General features: G+C 40.0%; 2 protein-coding genes across 2 annotated transcripts in view; one reads left to right on the plus strand and one right to left on the minus strand.

Moving 5' to 3' along the window:
- LOC309552567 (uncharacterized protein) overlaps positions 1-6,086 on the plus strand; it is a 113,776-nt gene extending 107,690 nt beyond the window's left edge. The window contains exons 34-37 of the mRNA XM_082253517.1: positions 1,911-2,099; positions 3,687-3,791; positions 4,409-4,500; positions 5,938-6,086. Coding sequence (XP_082109643.1) covers positions 1,911-2,099; positions 3,687-3,791; positions 4,409-4,500; positions 5,938-6,034 — 483 coding nt within the window. The 3' untranslated portion in view covers positions 6,035-6,086. The remainder of the gene's footprint in view (positions 1-1,910; positions 2,100-3,686; positions 3,792-4,408; positions 4,501-5,937) is intronic.
- A 3,788-nt stretch (positions 6,087-9,874) lies between these two features.
- On the minus strand, positions 9,875-12,884 carry SPMIP1 (sperm microtubule inner protein 1). Its single transcript, XM_082255979.1, has 2 exons — positions 12,346-12,884; positions 9,875-10,120 (listed from the first exon to the last, which is right to left on the minus strand). The coding sequence occupies exons 1-2, from the start codon at positions 12,812-12,814 to the stop codon at positions 10,005-10,007; spliced, it is 585 nt and encodes a 194-aa protein (XP_082112105.1). The 5' UTR covers positions 12,815-12,884; the 3' UTR covers positions 9,875-10,004.
- Between the last annotated feature and the right edge of the window lie 6,116 nt (positions 12,885-19,000).

Genomic DNA, 19,000 nt, shown 5'->3' on the forward strand with positions numbered 1-19,000 from the left:
AGTCTGTTGAACCAAAAATGCACCGTGTTTCATTTAAAAAAGTCCCTGACCCTTTCCAAAAATGCAGCGGTTGAAAAATGCATTGTTGTGCATGTGTTCCATAGGAAACCATGGTAATTGGACTGTAGTGCGTTTCTGCAAAATGCACATATATTTTTTTCACATAAATAGAAACAAGAATAGATGTTGCCAAATGGAAGGGAATGTAGTGTTCGCTGGCAAACCTCATGCAGATTTCCAGTAATTGTACCTAATATGTCCATCAAAAGGCAAACTTTAAACAAATATCTGAACTATGTATGAACTGACCATTAAATATTTGATAAAAAGACCTACATCTGTTTTATAAAAAAATATTTTACAATGTATATAAAAATTGCAGTAATTGAAATGAAGGCACCATAAACCAGTTGTGTCAATGGAAAAAAAAATTAATATTAATAGTGTCCAATGAGAAAAATTTCTGTCCATCGGTGTTAGTGATGGTCACAAACTTTTTGAGAAATGTTATGGTCTACTAAAATCTGAGTGCTATAATTCTGGCATCTTCCCCAACACTCTAAAACATGCATCGGTCACCCCATACTTATCGCTGAATACCACCAATCTTAAAAACCTAAGACCCGTCTCCTTGCCCCCTTTTACCTCCAACCTCCTTGAACGCATGGTCTACAACTGCCTGAGCTACCACCTCACTGAAAATAACCTTCTTGATCTCCTTCAGTTTGGATTTCGCTCGCAACACTCCACAGAAACTGCTCTGCTAAAACTCACAAATTATTTTGTTACCCTCTCTGCTACCTTTGACACAGTGGACCACCCCATCCTCAAAAAACTCCATTCCTTTGGTCTCCATGACTGTACTCTTCATTGATTCTCATTTTACCTATCCCACCTTCAGTGCCACTTACATTTCTACCTCCTCCTCATCCTTTTTTCCTTAGGGGTCCCCCAAGGTTCTGTTCTTGGACCTCTCTTTTTCTTGATCTACACTTCCTTGCTGGGTCAGCTGATAGCCTATCACTAATGTACCAACAGACATATCAGTTTGGATGTCCCACCACTTCCTCAAACGTAATGTATCCAAAATTGAGCTCATAATGTTTCCTCACCCACCTGCCCCTTCCCTTGACTTCTCTGTCGAGATTGATGGCACAACTATCAGTCCATCCCTGCATTTCAGGGTGCTAGGTGTAATCCTAGACTCTGAACTCTCCTTTTGACAACACATCCAACCCCTGTCCATATCTTGCCACCTCAACCTCCACAACATCTCCAAAATATGTCCCTTCCCAACTAATGACACCACTAAACTTCTTATTCACTCCCTAGTTATCTGTCACCTCGACCACTGACACTCCCTCCTCATTGGATTACCTTTACATAGGCTATCCTTCCAGTCCATCATGAATGCTGCTGCCAGACTAATTCACCTGACCAACCATTCAGTGTCTGCTATCCCTCTTTGCCAATCCCTCCATTGGCTTCCTCTAACCCAAAGATCTAAATTCAAAACACTAACAATGACTTAAAAAGCTACCCACAACTCTACCCCCAGCTACATCACTAACCTTGTCTCAAAATACCAACCATATCATTCTCTTCATTCCTCCTAAGACCTCTAGCTCCCTCATTGCCTCCTCCCATGCTTGATTCCAGGACTTCTCCAGGATAACCCTTTAAAGCAAACATTTCTGCACAAATATATATTGGTTGTCAAATGGCTGATTTGTTAAGATTCTGCCATCAAACACTGCCACTGAAAAAACATGAAGTATACTTTATAAAGGACCCACTAGTGATATTTTTGTCTTTTCATCAGTAACCTGTTATCATTATTACTATACTTTTTTTTTTTTTATAAACGTGCTATAATCATACATGATTTTTCATTGATTTCATAGCTAAAGCCTTGTACAGTGGACAGTAGTGCCCATCACATGTGCTCTCTTCCCCTTGGACAAGCAGCACTGCAGAGGGAGAAAGTGTTTATCCGCCTGTCTTTGAGGGAGCAGGAGGAAGCCCTGCAGCGGCTCCAGGACTTACAGAGAGAAGCAGAATTAAAGTGTACCAGTGACAGGAGAAGACAGATGCTAAGAGTGAGTAGAACAATACTTTGATGCAGCATAACCATGATGCATCATGTTTGCTTGACTTGATTTAACAGAGGAGAGAAATCCTAATTTCAGTACAGTAACATCTATATAAACATCATGAATTGTTTTAAGTTGAGCATAGATAAGTTGCATAAATGTCACGGAAGAATTTGAGATCACAACACCCTGAGAACATTGAGGGCCAGAGGTGGGAAAAAATCTCCCCATGTTTCAGTTTAGCAGTGAATTTATTTAGGTGCCATATCCTTGATAATAGTCACATTTAGTTTGACAAGATCTGCCGCTTGACGACTGCTCTGCACACAGACAAGAGAAATCCAGGACTACATCAAATATTTAGGTTGAACCATGCTGGCAGAGTGCTAAACTCATCTATGAGGCAGCTTTAGGTCACTAGGTTGATTCTTAGCAGAAGCACATTCTGCAAGGTGTGTTTATGTTTTTTGTGAATGTTCTCCTGTTTCCGCCCATCAAACAAGAGCATAGGAATTAGATGTCTGAGCCTGCTATCTAGGGGGATTTAAGGCCAATTTAATGTAAAAGTAATGAACTACATTGACAGTGCAGCAAAATGTCTAGCACTAGCATAGCATTTTTGAGCCCTGGGCAGCAGGCTGCAGATAAATACCCCTGCTCTCTGTGTGAAAGCATAGGTAATTTTGTAGATGTCCCTCATGTGCAATGCTGATTGCAGAGACGTAGGTCTGCCTAATCAGGGGTCTTGTTGGGCCAATACAGATAGACTGCTGCTTTTACAAAGAGAGCAGCGGTTTTTATCGACAGTATTTTCCAGAGTTTCATGATGTTATGCTGGTCTAAGTTTAAAGGAGTAGGGTCAAAGCTCTTTTGGCCCTACTTCTTCTGGGGATCACAGGCGTGTACATTGTTCTGCACTTTTGTGACCCGTATTCAGCTGACAGCAGGCTAAATCCCATTGTCGCCTGATGTCACTCAGCTGGTCCAAGCTTTGGAGAGATCACAACTTTAATGTCGGGATCCTCCCAGATATCTGACTGGCAGCTGGCTCAGCCTTTCAGCACACCACTGAGAGACTGAGCCAGCCACTCCTGCCCCTCTACAGCCCATCCCAGTGCTCCAGTGAGCACTGGAAGGTAAGAACAGAGAGCCGGAGGTTGTCAGCCACCAGCTCTCTGCTCACTGAAGACAGAGAAACGAGTGATCAGCTGTCTTTGATTGCTCAGTTCTCAGGTGGGGAACAGATAAAGCTTGAGATTAATGCTGCATCTAGGTAGGTATGTATGTTTATTTTTTTATTTCTACATTTATTTTTTAATGACTTTAAAAAGTGTTTTATTGCATTTTATTTAGCTAATTCCTTTTACACAAGTTGGACTTTTAAAGCCTATTAGCCTATTAGAAATGAACTAATGTGAATCTAAAAAAGCAATGAGGAATCTGTTGGAAAATATGGTTACTTGTTAAAATAAATACTTGCATTGTGTATGTAGTGCTTTAAGGCCTTTTGCTGTATTATCATCTTTGGTTTTTACTAGTTAATATTGTCCATCACCATAAGGTTCCATTATGTTATTTTCCTAATGTTGACAGTTTCAGGAGAGACTTTCGATAGCTCGAAACAGAAAATCTGAGGTGGATCTTGTGGATTTTACTCAGAGGAGATCTCCCCAAATGACTCCAGAGCCGTTGCCAGAGGTGAGTGACTGTCTTAACTTAAAGTGTATCTCTAGGCAAAACCTTTTGTTTTTAGTATTGGATAAAGTTGGAAAGAGCCTCTGTCAAGTTTGTATTGCTGCCTGTAACTTCATTGGAGATATTCACCACTCTATACTGGTGACCCTTGTCATGAAGAAAAGACCAAGAGGTGAAATCAAAAATTTTAGAGTTGTCCTCAGAATAAGAGGAAAATCTTCCAATGGGAACACATATCGTGGGGACAACTGACTTAGTTGGGAGTCGCTTTGGGAGATTTCCTTTAACATCCTGTTGTGTCTCTGGAACAGGTACTTTTCCCAATAATACACAAACGGCAAAAAATAAAGTGACAAAAGTTTTAACCCTCCCCTACTATATCTAAAACAAAAAAGTTTTGACTATACGTACACTTTAAGGTATCCATGAATATTAGAGGTAATGCAGGTGTGGAGTGCTAGAAATGTATTCAGAAGCATTTTCATAGTGAATCCATTTATTTGTTGATTAGCAAGAACAAACAAGCTTTCTTTATACTTGCTAATCAAACAATACACTAGTTTACTATTAAGATGGCTGTTTCTGTTACCTTATTGTTTGACCATTTTGATAATACACAGGGAGATTCAGAACGACAAAAGTCTGCAGTGCGAGAGCGACTGGAGAAGATGAAACGAGAACGCACATACATCATGCAAACTAGGAGGGACAGGTAAATGTGCACAGCATTTTATAATCAAGTACAACACAAAATGTCACAATTTCAATCTGTTAAGAATGAATACCTTTGGATAAATCTACAGCATTGCAAATATAAATGACTGACTTAGGCTTGGTTCACACTACTTTGATCTGAAAGTAGGGCGACTTTATCTTGTGCAGGTATGCAGAGATAACAGCATACAGAAAGATGCCATGCACTACCTGGGTAATCTTCCTGTAATGTCAGATCCAAATCACATCAATATAGATGAGGATCCCATTTGGAGGTGACTTCCAAAAAAATCTATGGACACAAGTCGAATAGAAGTCGCCTTAAGTAGTATAGGAGCCTGTGTTAAAGTTGGAGCGACTTCAGTAGTGCTAATTAGGACAGCTCTCATTGACTAAAATGGGTTTTCACATGCCATGCCACTTGGGGTCTCACAAGTCAGATCCCAAGTTGCGGCAGTATGAAATGAACCTAATGCCCCGTACACACGCGTCGAAAATTGGCAGGGAATTTTCGGCCAACGTCCGATCTGCCGATTTTCGGCTTGTTAGTATGATGCTTCCGACAACCGATTCCGACTTTTCGGCCGAAAAAAATCTGGTGTGCAGACTAAAAAATTTTTGTTGGCCGTCAACACAACGGCCGATTTTCGTGCAGTCAGTACAGCTTTCTACAGGGAAAAATCTGATGAGCAAGTCTGGGCATGCTCAGTGAAGAAAAAACACAAAGAAAACAAACCAACACATGACATCACTTCTGAAGTAGATTTTTGTTGGTCGAGAAAATTCGTGTGCAGTCTAGGCACATTCCAAACAACAAAACACAACTTGGACAAAAGTCGGACGATCGGTCGGCCGATAATCGTTGCGTGTGTACAGGGCTTTAGGCTGGCCATACATGGGTCGAACTCTGAACAAATTTTCTTTTGAAAATTAGAAATTTGTGCATTTTGTGATCTGATAGACCCACCATTGAATTCGAAATTCGACCAACCAAGCCTTCAATTTCCTCTCATGTTGCTACAGAAAATAATTTTTCGTGGCTGGGAAACCTCTATTCTTTCTGGGAATTTTCTTTTCTTGCATTTCTTTTTCAATTATATTACTCGCACGATTCTCCCATCATTGAGTAGAAAATTATTTGTTTTTCAAAAAACTTCCAACATGCCTGATCACAAAAATTGGCCATTGCTGCAGCCCACTAATGATACGAAATTCGAACAAAAAATCTTAGATAAGATTTTCAAAAGGAAATTATTTCAAAATTTGACCCAAAAAACTACCAATGGTAAAAATGACTACCTTCCTAATAGGATGAAAAACTTTACCTTTTTGATATGAGCTACATGATACACAGATTCGTTAAAACAGGTTAATGTGTATTAGACTGAATCGTAGCTTGACAGCGAATTCTAAAAAACATTTTCTCTAATTACAGGAATATGAGCAGCTTCAAAGAACTGCTGGACCCTGTGCTTGCAAAGAATAAGAGAGAGGATAGTGGATCAGAATTGAGAGGTGCAGAAGGGATGTGATAAAATATCCCACTTGGCCAGGGCCTTGCATAAACTACTGTAGTTTATTTAAAAAAAAAAACGTTAGGCTTCTTTTTTTTGTTCTTTTCATTTACCAAGGTAAAATGTAGATTTAATATGATGTGATGATTTGATATGCTGTGATTTATTTAAATCTGTTTTATGTGAAATAAAAAAAGAAACAGTGTGTGCAGGGGCTCTGTGCTCTGTTGTTCCTGTCCCCTGATGTGCTTGTCACATACCTAGTCAGTGAGCCTGGCATGTAGAAGAAGGCCTCTGGTACAGCTCTGGCTCGGGGGCCACTGGTAGTGAGACAGCAGCCACAGGAGCATGGTGAGGTATGAGTGCCTGTAATCAGTCCAGTAGTCTTCGTGGCAGCAGTCAGCAGGTAGAAGTGGCAGCAGAGCAGGCTGGTAGTAAATGACCTGGAATGGAGCTTGGCTGGTGGTAGAGTGTGGTAGGCAGCTGAAAGCAGGAACCAGATGAGAGCTTGCTGGACTGGGAGCTGTAGCAGGCTGGATGAGCAGATCAGGCATAGATGGCAGATAGCAGGATAATCAGGTAACAAGCCAAGTCAGCAACGGGAGATAAGTCAAGCAAAAACAGGAGGCAGAAGCAGAATCCAAAAACAAGCTGAGGTCGGGGCAGGTAGCAGACAAACGCAGGTCAGAAGTAAGCCGGATCCGAGGTCACATGAATCCGGAACAACACACAGAAACTGCAGACCAAACAGCAATGAGCCCATACTGTAGCCTGTTTAAATAGCTTGCTTGGCGCCAGCATTAGTGACACATGTATGCATTGATGCGCAAGTGTAAATACGTGTGTGCCTATGCCCATGACTATGCACATCTGCCCGGCCAGTTGTTGGTCTGTGCATGCGCATATGCTACACCAAGAGACTTCATATGCATTATGGACATGCCTTCCCTGACAGTGGTACACTGCTTATAAGAGCAATCTGTTCATTAGTTCTGTGTACAAGACAACCTTTAAAGCTGAAAACGAGTTTAGCCCTATATCTTTATTGACCTAACTTACCTGTGATTATGTATGTCCCATGTCACACAGGCAGCTGGATCCTGGAGAAATCTTCACTGCAGGGATACCCCATCCTCTTCCTTCCTCTGAACTTGTGGTGTGCATGGGATCAAAGGATTCCTGATGGGGAGCTGGATCCTCTTCTTTTGAGAAAAATTATTTCTTTGTTTTCACTGTATGAAACTTTATTTGTGAATGGGGGAGAGAATCCTGTGACTTATCGGACTCTCCACAAATTAAAGGCCATGTTACAGGCTATTAAAGCAAAGAAAGAAGATCACTCAATGCATCAGAAGGGAGACAGGGCAGGTCTCTTTTTCTGTTTTTGGCTGGAAACCCAAAGCTGTTAATCCCCTGCACACTGGTATTTCAGAGACAGGAAGAGGACAGGGCAACCCTGCATTGAAGTGTTGTACTGGATTCAGCTGCCTGCAGGGTGTGGGACATACTCCATTACAGGTAAGTTAGGTATAAAAATGTAGGGCTAAAAAAAAGAATTTCTAGCTACATTTCAACATTAAAGCACTCATTTATCTTTCCACCAAATGTCCATGGCCATAAAGCATTCATACATTCTTTTATAACCCTCCCAAAAGAACCTTATTCATAACACAGAAAGAACAATGACAAGTTAGCAGTTCCATTAGGCCTACTAAGAGTCTACAAATGTACCTTAACTAAAGTGAGGTTCATGTAACGGCATAAACCTGCAGGGGGCACATTAAAAAAAATCTTCAGAGTTTACTACCTCTTAAACCCTCCTCTTATGTTAGGGTCAGAACCGACCCGTTTTCAGGTTTTGAATGTCTATAAGTATCACATAAATTTTTTTATTGCATCAAGATTTTTTTACTTTGTCAGGAACCTCTATTTAAACAATGTAATAGAAAAAGAATCCTTTTCACTAAATTATAAAATACTGTGGTGAAAATTAAGACGTTCATGGTGTTAGGGTCAATTCTGACCCAGTTATAATATAGGATTTTAGGACACTAATAAGTGCCAAAACTGAAATCATAAACACTCTCTCTGCTTAGTAACACTGACAGCCAATCCCCTCTCAACCCTGTGAGCTGTAGTTAGGGAGGGGCCTATCTCTTTTCCTGCTTGTCTGGTTCTCTAAATAAAGTGAAGAAACATAGGACCAATACATTTCAGAGTTGCTGACTTTATTTTACCATTTTTTAAATTTGAAAATGAGAGGTATGCTATCAAAAGAAAGGTCTAGGGGTCACACCAAAAATATTAAAACCAATCTTTTCAAGGATAAAGAAGCCTATCAAGGTAACCAAGAGGTAAGAAACAAATTTGATGATAAATAATTATTCAGAGGGTATTTTATGGCTGATTTAAAACACAGGTCAAAACCGACCCGTTAACATCATGGATAGTAACAGAATTCTAACATAAGAGGAGGGTTAATCCTCAGCTTCTCTAAAGTGGATCAGCTTTATACAGTAGACCTCACTGAGGCGTGGCCATAACTATCATCATACTATATACAGTTCTTTAGACAGACAACCCACTCATTGGCATGGCCTTGTATCAGGTGATAATACCAACTTGTGGATACTGTACAGTCCTGCCTTCAGTTAGCAGCCCTATTCACTTATAGTATGCCATCAACGTCATGCTAAGGGATCAAGACTGCTGTGAGAACAATACAAATGATCCCCTAGGGCAGTGAGTAATACATGGTACATCTATTCACAGTTTTATTCTCCTAACAATGCTATTGTGTTGCTTGAAAACAGAATTTCATACATTGAAATCACCCTTTAGCTATGATTATGGCCTTGGTTGTCATAGCAACCTAATCTAGGCATGAACAACTAATCCAGAATTAAAGTTTACAAACTGAATATAAACAGATATTAAGACCTAAATGTACAGTAGTTAAAAAAACAATAATAAGCAAAAAAAAAAAAAAAAAAATATATATATATATATATATATATATATATATATATATATACACACACACACACACAGTATCCCACAAAAGTGAGTACGCCCCTCACATTTTTGAAAATATTTTATTATATCTTTTCAGACAATTTGCTACAATGTAAAGTAGTGAGTGTACAGCTTGTATAACAGTGTAAATTTTCTGTCCCCTCAAAATAAAAAAAGGAGGTTGTTTTCTGATGAGCAATCCTATAATCCATTCACTCTTCCTGTAGCTCTGAAATTGACAGCCCCTATAGAAGTCTGGGCACAGAGCTGTAGGAAGATAATGCAGAAACCTGACTTGGCAGCTGTGATCCACTGATCGCGGGTGCAGTGCTCTGTAGGCTCCTGAGAGAAACAATAACAAATGCACACTTTCTTTTAAAATATGTGCATTGATTAATTTTTTTAAATACCCCACATTTGACAGAAGGATAGATGGGGAGGAGACCATAGTGGATTATTGATAGACTATGTTTTACATTTTTTTTTTTTTTCATGAAAAAGGGTCTTGCAGCTTGGGGGCACTTGTGGTATAAAGGAGCTAGTTATTACTGCGCTGGTCATTTGAAAGCAGGGCTTGCACTATTATTGGGACTTTACTTTTAGAAAAATTGCATGATATCAGCATAGCAGGGGATCCGGACCCTAACAATCCTCTTGTAAATAGGTAGAATATAAAAAACAGACCAGTTAGGTTAATTGATCTTTTTAACTCTTGAATCAGTCCACTCTGGGAAGGATCATGAACCACCCATGAAGTTTAATTCACTTTTAATAGCACTAACATAAGTCTACTCAAGAATTCACAAGAGATTCAATAAAATGTTATAATGGAAATATGTTTCTATGGTTACTGGCTATTTTTGTTGTTATACAAACAGTGGAATTAGATCACACAATTGACATCTGTGAAATTACTTTTTCTTATTAAATGATCATAAATTGATGTAATCCTCAGTTTTTCAGTCTGACAAAGTTACAAGGCCATATCATTAGGGTGCGGTTCGCAGGGTATACCATTCTTTCTATAGAAGGTGTCATTCACAATACGACAACGCCGGTACATACTTCCATCATTCTTAGTTGCATTACCTGGAAGAAAATAACCACATTGTTTATTAGTGCTGCGTGCAGAAAATAGAGGTTGGCAGAGAAATCCCTAAAAAACGTAAAGGGGAACTCTGAGAAAGAAATGCACGTGCTTCCATTATGGACTTGCTATTTTCTGCGCCTGTGTTTCACAACTTAGTGAGTCATTGACACAAAATGAAGGACAACAATTGAAACGTAAGAGGCTGCATATTTATCCCTAGGTCAATGTCTTACCAAGTATTTCAACTAGGATGAGGAGGACTACTTTCTACCTTACCCCTTTGAAAATAAGCCAGCGATGGCAGCTTGCATATTTCTTTCCTTCAAGGTTCCCTTTAAATAAACATAGAAAAGGCAGAAAAAAAAGATTTTTATTATTTGTTTTGTTTTTTTCATGAACTTTTCGTCTAAAGTATGTTTGAAGGCATTTACTGTTGACTGGCTCACTACCTCTGGTGGAAGTTTGTTCGAAGCATCAACTACCCTTTCAGTCAAATAATAGCGATAGATGACAATGTCAAGTCTGGAATCAAACAAATCAGAATGGCAAAACTCAAAAACATAAAAAGACTGGGGCTGGGTCAAGTCAAGTTAGTATAGACTAACATGGGCTCTCAGATGATGCACCAGCACTGGCCCATAGGGATGGTCCTTGTTAAGTGGAAAGAGCAACAAACAATACACGCTACCTAAAAAGTAGGCAAAAACAGCAAATCCCAAGATCAAATCTGGCCGCATTTCGGACAATAACTGTACAAATAAAATGACTTGCAAATGTAAAATTAACAAATAATTTCATCATAAGGTTTATTCAATACATTGTAAAGGATTCCTTAATCTTTGGAGTCTGTTTATCACTTTCTTCACCCAAGATGTACACAATGTTTACCCAATTTTAGCATCATAAGATTCAATTATAAAGTTGGGTAAAAGTTGTGCAAATCTTGGGTGAAACATTAATAAATAGTCTCCTTTCCATTAATTTTTCAGATACTATAATGATCATAATATAAATAATCTGGTTAATGTGCATTAACAATTTAAAAGTCTTGTTTCTGGCTATATTTAGTAACCATATGCATATAGATCAGAGTCAGCCACATACAGTATTTTTATGTCTCAGTTTCTTGATTAAAAACTACAGTGTATAACTACTTGCCATACACTTATAGATTTATTTTTTCAGCCTGCAGACCAAATGAAAGAAATTTGACATATTCCTTCATCCATGCTAAAAGCAACAATGGTAAATTCTCTACTGCTGGCTATTGGGCTTCTTACAACCCGCACCTGCTGCCAGAGTACCCAAACAGTGGCTGCATTTGATTGCATACAGTCACTGTTTGGCCAACAATATTCCACCAGCCTCTTTCAACAGGGGCACCCCCGGCTTGAAATTCAGCCCATTTTTGCTGAATTGGCAGACATCCAACTCATTCTTGCTGAATCGGCTGACATTTGGGAATTTGGGCCATGTATGGCAGCCTTTGGACTGGTTTACAGCAAAACACTCTCTGTGCAGCAATATAAACAGCAAACATGTAAAATTGCAAAAGTCAAATCTAAAATGCCTTTCAGATAAATGTTCCAATAATACAACTAAATGTATATTCTGTGAAAATACACTGTCATTTCCCTTTTATATTATGGGCTAGTATGTTAGATATTATTTAAACAATGGCAGATAATGCAGAGTAGATTTTCAGCTGTGTTACAAGTTTATTAAGACTAGTGAATAGTAAGGGGTTAACTCGAAGGTCACTGAAGAAAATTTGACGCAAGGGTATAATAATGCACCAATGTAAAAATGTGGGTGCCGCTCAGGCTCCAGAGGGTCCTAGTCATCAATTTCTGGGAGTGCCGGCTGGAAATGGAGCTTGTCTCGGCTCCAAACGTCAACTTGTGAAGTTAAAATAACCTTTTGAGCCGCATATCGCTGCAAATCCCGCTATGAAAGAGTATGTGGCAGTCTCAGCCCAGGCTATGGCCCCACGGATTTCGCAGAGCGAAACACATTGGGGGAGTGGCCTGGCAGGAGCCCAGGTTGAGACTGCCATGTACTCTTTCATAGCGGATTTGCAGCGATGTGCGGCTTAAGGGATATTTTCTTCACTATTATAAAGCACCGCTGAAATGAATGGAATGTATGCTAACAGAATTAGATCTAGTCTCAAAGACAGCTTTCAAAGTTAAACATTTAAAGGTAAAAATACATCTCAACTCACCAATTTGCCACCCATAATCCCAGCTGGAAATTAATGGGTAGGTGTATTTGTTCTCTGGTTTGAGTTTATTCCTTACTTGCATGTAGTGATACCGTCCTTGCTCCTCTTTAGAAGTTCCAGAATACAGAAGATTTAGCGTTCTGGGACTGGCAGGTCTCATCACAGTATCAGTGAAGCGAGTTGTCTCTCCGCCATCTATTTTGTTGATGTCTTGTAGGCCTTGGTCGTTTTCATGGCTGTTCCCAGATATTTTTTTATCCATACTGCCATGAAAGGCTGCATCAGAAATAGCCGGCAGCTTGAAATGATCCTTAATTTTTGACACAGAGATTTTGTGTTTTGTTTTTGTGAAACATGGCAAATTCTGTCCATAGTGATGACGCCAACTGGCACGTGTTAGGATCTCTTTAAGATAACATTCCTTCAAAAAGTCTTGTTTCTGGGTAGTTAGATTAAACTCCCGTGCCATTGGAGAAACTGGTTATCACGAGACAGCAATCCACATAAAAAAAAACACAAAAGTATAAAAAAACAATTCAAAAAATGACAAGAATTTAATGAGACTGATCTCTACATAGTTTAAAGCTATATATAAAAAGAGCAAAAGCCAGCCTCAAGCGCTCTGCATGTATCTGTGCAGGAAAAGGTGTAGAATTCTAAAGGGCCGTCCCATCTCCCTACCTTATGTACTGGTGTACAAAGGAGACCTTGTCAATGCTTTCCCTAGTGTTACACTTGGCTGGCTGAGAAAACTAACTTGAGACCAATGTAAGAGTCATTACTCTTGTTGATGGTCAGTCACTATGGTTATCGTGTTTGGCAAAACACCAAGACAACATTTTGCAATCAGAAGAAATACATCATATGTGGTTTATTTTCATGATCTGCAAAATATCTTTTTGGATCTAAAAGTAATCTTAAACCCCATCTAAGCACTAACTTATTTTTCACATACTCTATATCACTAGAAACTAAATAGATAATGACATTCCTGCCATAAAGACAATATATTCTTTGCCAAATGTGTATGTAGTCCATGTGCATGTATGTTATCTTCAGAGAAGACTCATTTTGACTTTTTCCAGCGATAATCAGCATATATTTGGGCAGCTGATGTTTTTACCACTTGTTAGGTATTCACTTAGATATAGTTTTAGGGCTGCAGTAGTGCACACTGCACACACCAATTCTAACGCAACAGTTTGTTTTTCTTCTACGTGATGTTGGTAGTCAGCTCCTGCCTGAGTCTCCTATATCACCATGAATGACCAAATCTGCTGCAGATCAGGCTATCTGCAACTGATGCGAAGTCTCATTTTGTCAGTTTGTTATGCTTGTATGGGCAGTTTCTATGACAATTGGCTCTTGCAAATTAAAGTAGAACTATAGACACTCTTTTTGCATTTTGAATAGAGCAAAGGAGGGTTAAAACCACTCTCAGATTTGTTTTCGCCATCCATGTCCCATTGAGGAGATTTCTCTTCACTTTCTGTCCTGTAGCCAAGCATAACTGAGAGGAAATCCCTGCAAATTAAGGCAATTCCTTGGGAACCCCCAGGTCACCAGAACTAGTGCCACCATTGGAACATGTTCCCTCTATTATTTTTTTGGGGTTAAACTCAAAATGTGGGTTTTTCTTTTACTTTAACTTTCATTGATAATAGTAAACAAGACAAACAGAGAAGGCAAATCTTCTTAACGGGGGGCACAGACTGCAGTAAAAACTGTCAGGTGTTCTATTTCCTCTAAAACTAAAAATATTGTTTTGCCTTTAGTTATACTTTAATCTCTTAAAGATAAGGTGAGTATCAACGTTACTTATAAACACACTTTGGCTGGGGTCACACTTTTTTTGCCGTGATGTGTTGTAGTAATGTGCATCCTTTTTGAAAGGCACCCCAAAGCACATGCATTTTGTCCAATTGATGCACGTCTGCTTTTTTAGACATTCTGGTGCATTGCCAGTCCATTTATTTAAATGGGCTGTCCTAAAAAAAACTGGCCGTAAAACACCAGGACACCAACGTCAGAGTAGGTCCTTATTATACTGGGGTTTTTTAGGAAGAGTAAGGGAAGGGAGAAGACAGCGCAGACCTCTGGTATACCAACCACAGCACTACCTGCCTGGAGTTTGCAGGTTCGCCCTGTGCCTGTGTGGGTTTCCTCTGTATACTCGTTTCCTCCCACACTCCAAAGACATGCTAGTAGGCTAATGTCTAAATTGACACTAGTATGTGTATGTATGAATGAATGCGAGGTAAAGGCCTAAGGCCTGGTACACACAGCTTAGGTCGGAGCCACTGTACTAACATTCCATTGTTAATACAGCAATCTCTCCTGCTGTGCTATTGTGATCCCCCATGCCAAAACACTCCAGTCAGCGCTCTCAACTATTGGCTAAAAGTGCTGCTTGGAAGCTGATCAGCAGACCTTTTTCAGTCATGAGCCTTCGATAGAAGCCAGCCCGGCTGCCATACACATGGGCCAAATGTCGACTGGTTTCTATTGAACCAACTGATGCCAGCCGGCATTCGGCCTGTGTGTACTGGGCTTTAGATTGTACACTTCTTGTGGGCAGGGACTGATGTGAGTGTACAATATACTGCATATGTGTAAAGAGCTCCCTAAATTGACAGCGCTATATAAGTACCTGAAATAAATAATAGAAAAAACAATCAAAGAGTTTTATTAAAAACAACATATTATATACGCACAAAAAAATAATAATGTGAGAGCACATTTTGCCTTCACAGGTGGAGTTCCCTCTCCTCCTAGTGTGTAGTAGTTGTGTGTAAGTGTTGGGTTACCCATGCAGTAGTTCACATTATACCGTATTTAAATTGCTGTATTTATATTTATAATTTCATGGCACACATAGCTTTTTAGTTTAACCACTTGCCGACCGCCGCACGACTATCTACGGCGGCGGTCAGCCCCTCACAGGCAAAGTGACGTAGGTCTACGTCGCTCGCCTGTGAGGGTTTAGGGAGCGAACGCGCGCCGCCGGAGGCGCGCTCCCGCTCCCGCGTGGTCACGGACCCCCCCGCGCGTGTGACCGGCGGACCCGATCGCCGCCGGCCACTCTGCGATCGGCGGGGGAGAGGGAGAAAGTCAGGCAGCTTGTGTAAACAAGCTGCCTGTCATTCTCCTCTCTGTATGAGAGCTGATCACATGGATCTACTATGTAGATCCATTGATCACTCTGCATACAGTTGAAGCCACAGCCAATCACAGTTAGAATCACGCCCCTAGGGACACACACAGCCCCTCCCTCTCAAATAAAGTTAACCCCTTCACTACCAGTGTATTTTTACAGTAACAGTGCATATATATAGCACTGATTACTGTAGAAATGTCACTGGTAACCCCAAAAGTGTCAAAAATGTCAGTCAAGGGTCCGATCTTTCCGCCGCAATGTCGCAGTACCGCAAAAAAAATCGCAGATCGCCGCCATTACGCGTTAAAAAAAAAAACAACAAAAATGACAAAAATCTTTCCCTTTGTTAGTAAACGCAATAACTTTTGCGCAAACCAATCAAAATACGCTTTTTGCGATTTTTTTTACCAAACATAGGTAGCATAAAACAAATTGGCCGAAAATATTAAAAAATTTTGATTTTTACATTTTTTTTGGGGGGAATTTCATATAAAAAAAAGGGAAAAATATTGCTATTTTTGCAAAATTTACGCTCTTTTTTTGTTTATAGCGCGTGATCAAAAAATCGCACAGGTGATCAAATACCGCCAAAAGAAAGCTCTGTTTGTGGGAAAAAAAGGACGCCAAATTCGTTTAGGTACAGCGTCGCACGACCGCGCAATTGTCCGTTAAAATCACGCAGTGCCGAATCGCAAAATACCCTCTGGTCGTTTAGCAGCCAAATCCTCCGGGGCTTAAGTGGTTAATATGGTCAATTCAGGTAGAGTGTAGCACTCTCGGAGTAAGAATTGTCGTTTTTGGCAGTTGTAGGAAGAGCAGCTAAAGACCAGTCCAACTGTAAAAACTTTCCGTAAGTAGATAGCTACTAAATGGGTGCTTTAGATGCTGTTGTTGCCTTGTTTTAACTTTGTCTGGAATTTCTATTATTTCAGATGAAGCATAAAAGGTTAAGGTGGCCTACTTATTTTTCTTAAGGAGATCAACTCTCATAGAATCTGTGGCTAGATGCAAACTGGGGATATTTATTTATTTTATTTTATTTAGGTAGGGCTTCTACAACATAGTTTTGGTATAAAGTGTTGAATGGAGTATGCACATTCAGAATGCAAGGTATATTGTCATTTTAAGGCTCTATTCACACTTGTAGGACTCCAAAGTTGCGCAGACTTTGGAGTGCAACTTTGGATGGGTGCAACTTGGATACAACTTTGGCTTTGACCAGTGATAATGGATAATTGTTTCACACAAGTTGCATTGTATGAAATTCAGGTACGACTTTGCAACTGCTGAGGGTTAACATTGAAGTCTATGGCCCTCAAGTTGCATAAAAGTTGGACCAAAGTAGTGCATGAACTACTTTGAAGTTGCTGCAATTTTAAGTTGCGCATATATGAATGGTTATCATTTGAAAACATGGGGAATGACTTGTCCTGCAACTTTGATGTCCTACGGTAAATTGCATGACAAGTTGCACAAGTGTGAATGGAGGTGACAAAACACAGTTTGGAGACAGGGATACAGTGTTATCACCTTAATACATGAAATGCCTAAACAAGGACAATTATTTTAAAACTGCTGAAAATGACCTTTGGATTAAATTGGTATGTTAAAACGTATATTAAATCTTTGTGATTAGGTTTATTTACACTTTAGAACTGAATTATAAACTAAAGAGGTTAGTAAAACAGAAAAACAAGTAAGGAAACATACATTATGCCCCATACACACATGCAGATTATCTGCAGACTTTTGTCTGCAGACTTACCTTTTCTATGTTGTGCAAGGGCCTGCCGGATTGCATACAAATTGAAAGTGTTTAGATTTGACCTCATATTATATGGTTTTGGTAAGTCTGCAGACAAAAGTCTGCAGATAATCTGCACGTGTGTATGGGGCATTAGTCTACACGTACCATTCAAATCTGTGTCTTCAGCATGAAGCTCATTATGTGTCTGTCTCCACATCCAAAGGCTGCAAGAACTCACACATAAGTGTTACCAGTGTGGTAACACATTCCTATTATTCCAGAGGACGGATAGGTGCTAAATGGAGCACTAACAGAAAAAAAAGCCAGACTTGATATTTACCTAAGCAGATCTTTAGAAATGGGAAAAGTCTGATTCAAACAAGAATGGGTCCAATAAATGCATGTTAATTAGGAGTCTCAGTTTTGACATATAATCCTATAAATACATGCCACCGGAATACCGATGACGTATGCCCTACCTATTTTGCAAGGTTCTTTTGTCCACAAGCAGGAAAATGAAATTGATATTGGATGCCTCACTTGGTTTGGGTTTTTGGGAAATTATGAGCGGCTATCAGGCAGGTCCAGACCTGATCTACACATAGTAGTGGCTACATACCATGTCTAACTGCAGGAACATACTGTATATAGGCAATTGGCCATGAGCCCAGAAGGCTGGTTTGTGTTTTTAAAGGAAAATGTGCAGCTCTTAACATACTAAATTATAACATCAAAGTCCATATAATATGGTTAGCTGGTCATGTGGAATCCCAGGATCATCTTCTGAGTGACAGATGAATACACACAACACCACAATAATGTGGCCAATCAGCTTACCAGTGGGTACCATCTAAGGATGTAGGTCAAAAATCCTCTAGAACCCAGCCATAACCTCACAACCATGGGAATTAGTAGAGAAAGTAGCCATGCATTTGGATATTCACCATGAATTCTACATCTCATGACAAACATGCACATCCACGGATAGCATCATCAAACCCATTCGGTAAGACACCTTATAAAAGTATGAATAAAAAAAAAAAAAAAAAAAAGCTACCATAGTGCAGTAAAGCCTAGTACACACGTACTGATCGTCGGCCGAACGATCGGCCGTCTTTTGTCCAGGGCTGTCGTGTCTGTTGAAAACTGCAAAAGACTGCACACGAATTTTGTTGGCCAACAACAGCCGACTGCAGAAGTGATGTCATGTGATGGTTAACTTTCCTTGTCTTTTTTCTTTTCTGAGCATGCCCAGTCTTGCTAATCTGCTGTCTGTCGGCCGAAATCTGTACTGACTGGCGAACAATCGGCCGTTCTGGTGACGGCAAACAAATATTTTAAAGTCTGCACGACAGATTCTGTTCGGCCGAAAATGCGCTGTCGGCTGTCGGAAGCATCATACTAACAAGCCTACAATCGGCCGATCGGTCAGCAGCCGAATATTTACGGCCGACAATCGGTACGTGTGTACGGGGCTTTAGTCTTTAAAACCAAAAGTGCTTTAAATGCATAAGTGTTAAACTCACATGTACATAAGAACAAATGTGCATCTATCTAAACCAGCCTTTCTAAACCGGTGTGCCGCCAGAGGTCCTCAGGTGTGCCGTGGTATCATGGAAGAGAAGGGCTGCCAGATGAGCACCATCTCCCGATCCCCTGCCAAACTGTACATCGGCACTGTGAGGAAGCTCCGCCAGCCTTAGCAAAGTGAAAGTAAAGGGAGAGTGTGTTGTGCTCTATGCTTCCCCCTA

This window comes from Pelophylax lessonae (assembly GCF_965119305.1).
Source record: "Pelophylax lessonae genome assembly, chromosome: 4".
Taxonomy (NCBI): Eukaryota; Metazoa; Chordata; class Amphibia; order Anura; family Ranidae; genus Pelophylax; species Pelophylax lessonae.

What these genes read in the sequence shown, in the direction of transcription:
- SPMIP1 (XM_082255979.1), bottom strand. Translation starts at nt 12,814, where the DNA reads ATGGCACGGGAGTTTAATCTAACTACCCAGAAACAAGACTTTTTGAAG. An exon ending in GGATTATGGGTGGCAAATTG is followed by an intron (nt 10,121 to 12,345) that starts GTGAGTTGAGAT and finishes ATTTTCTTCCAG; the next exon opens with GTAATGCAACTAAGAATGAT.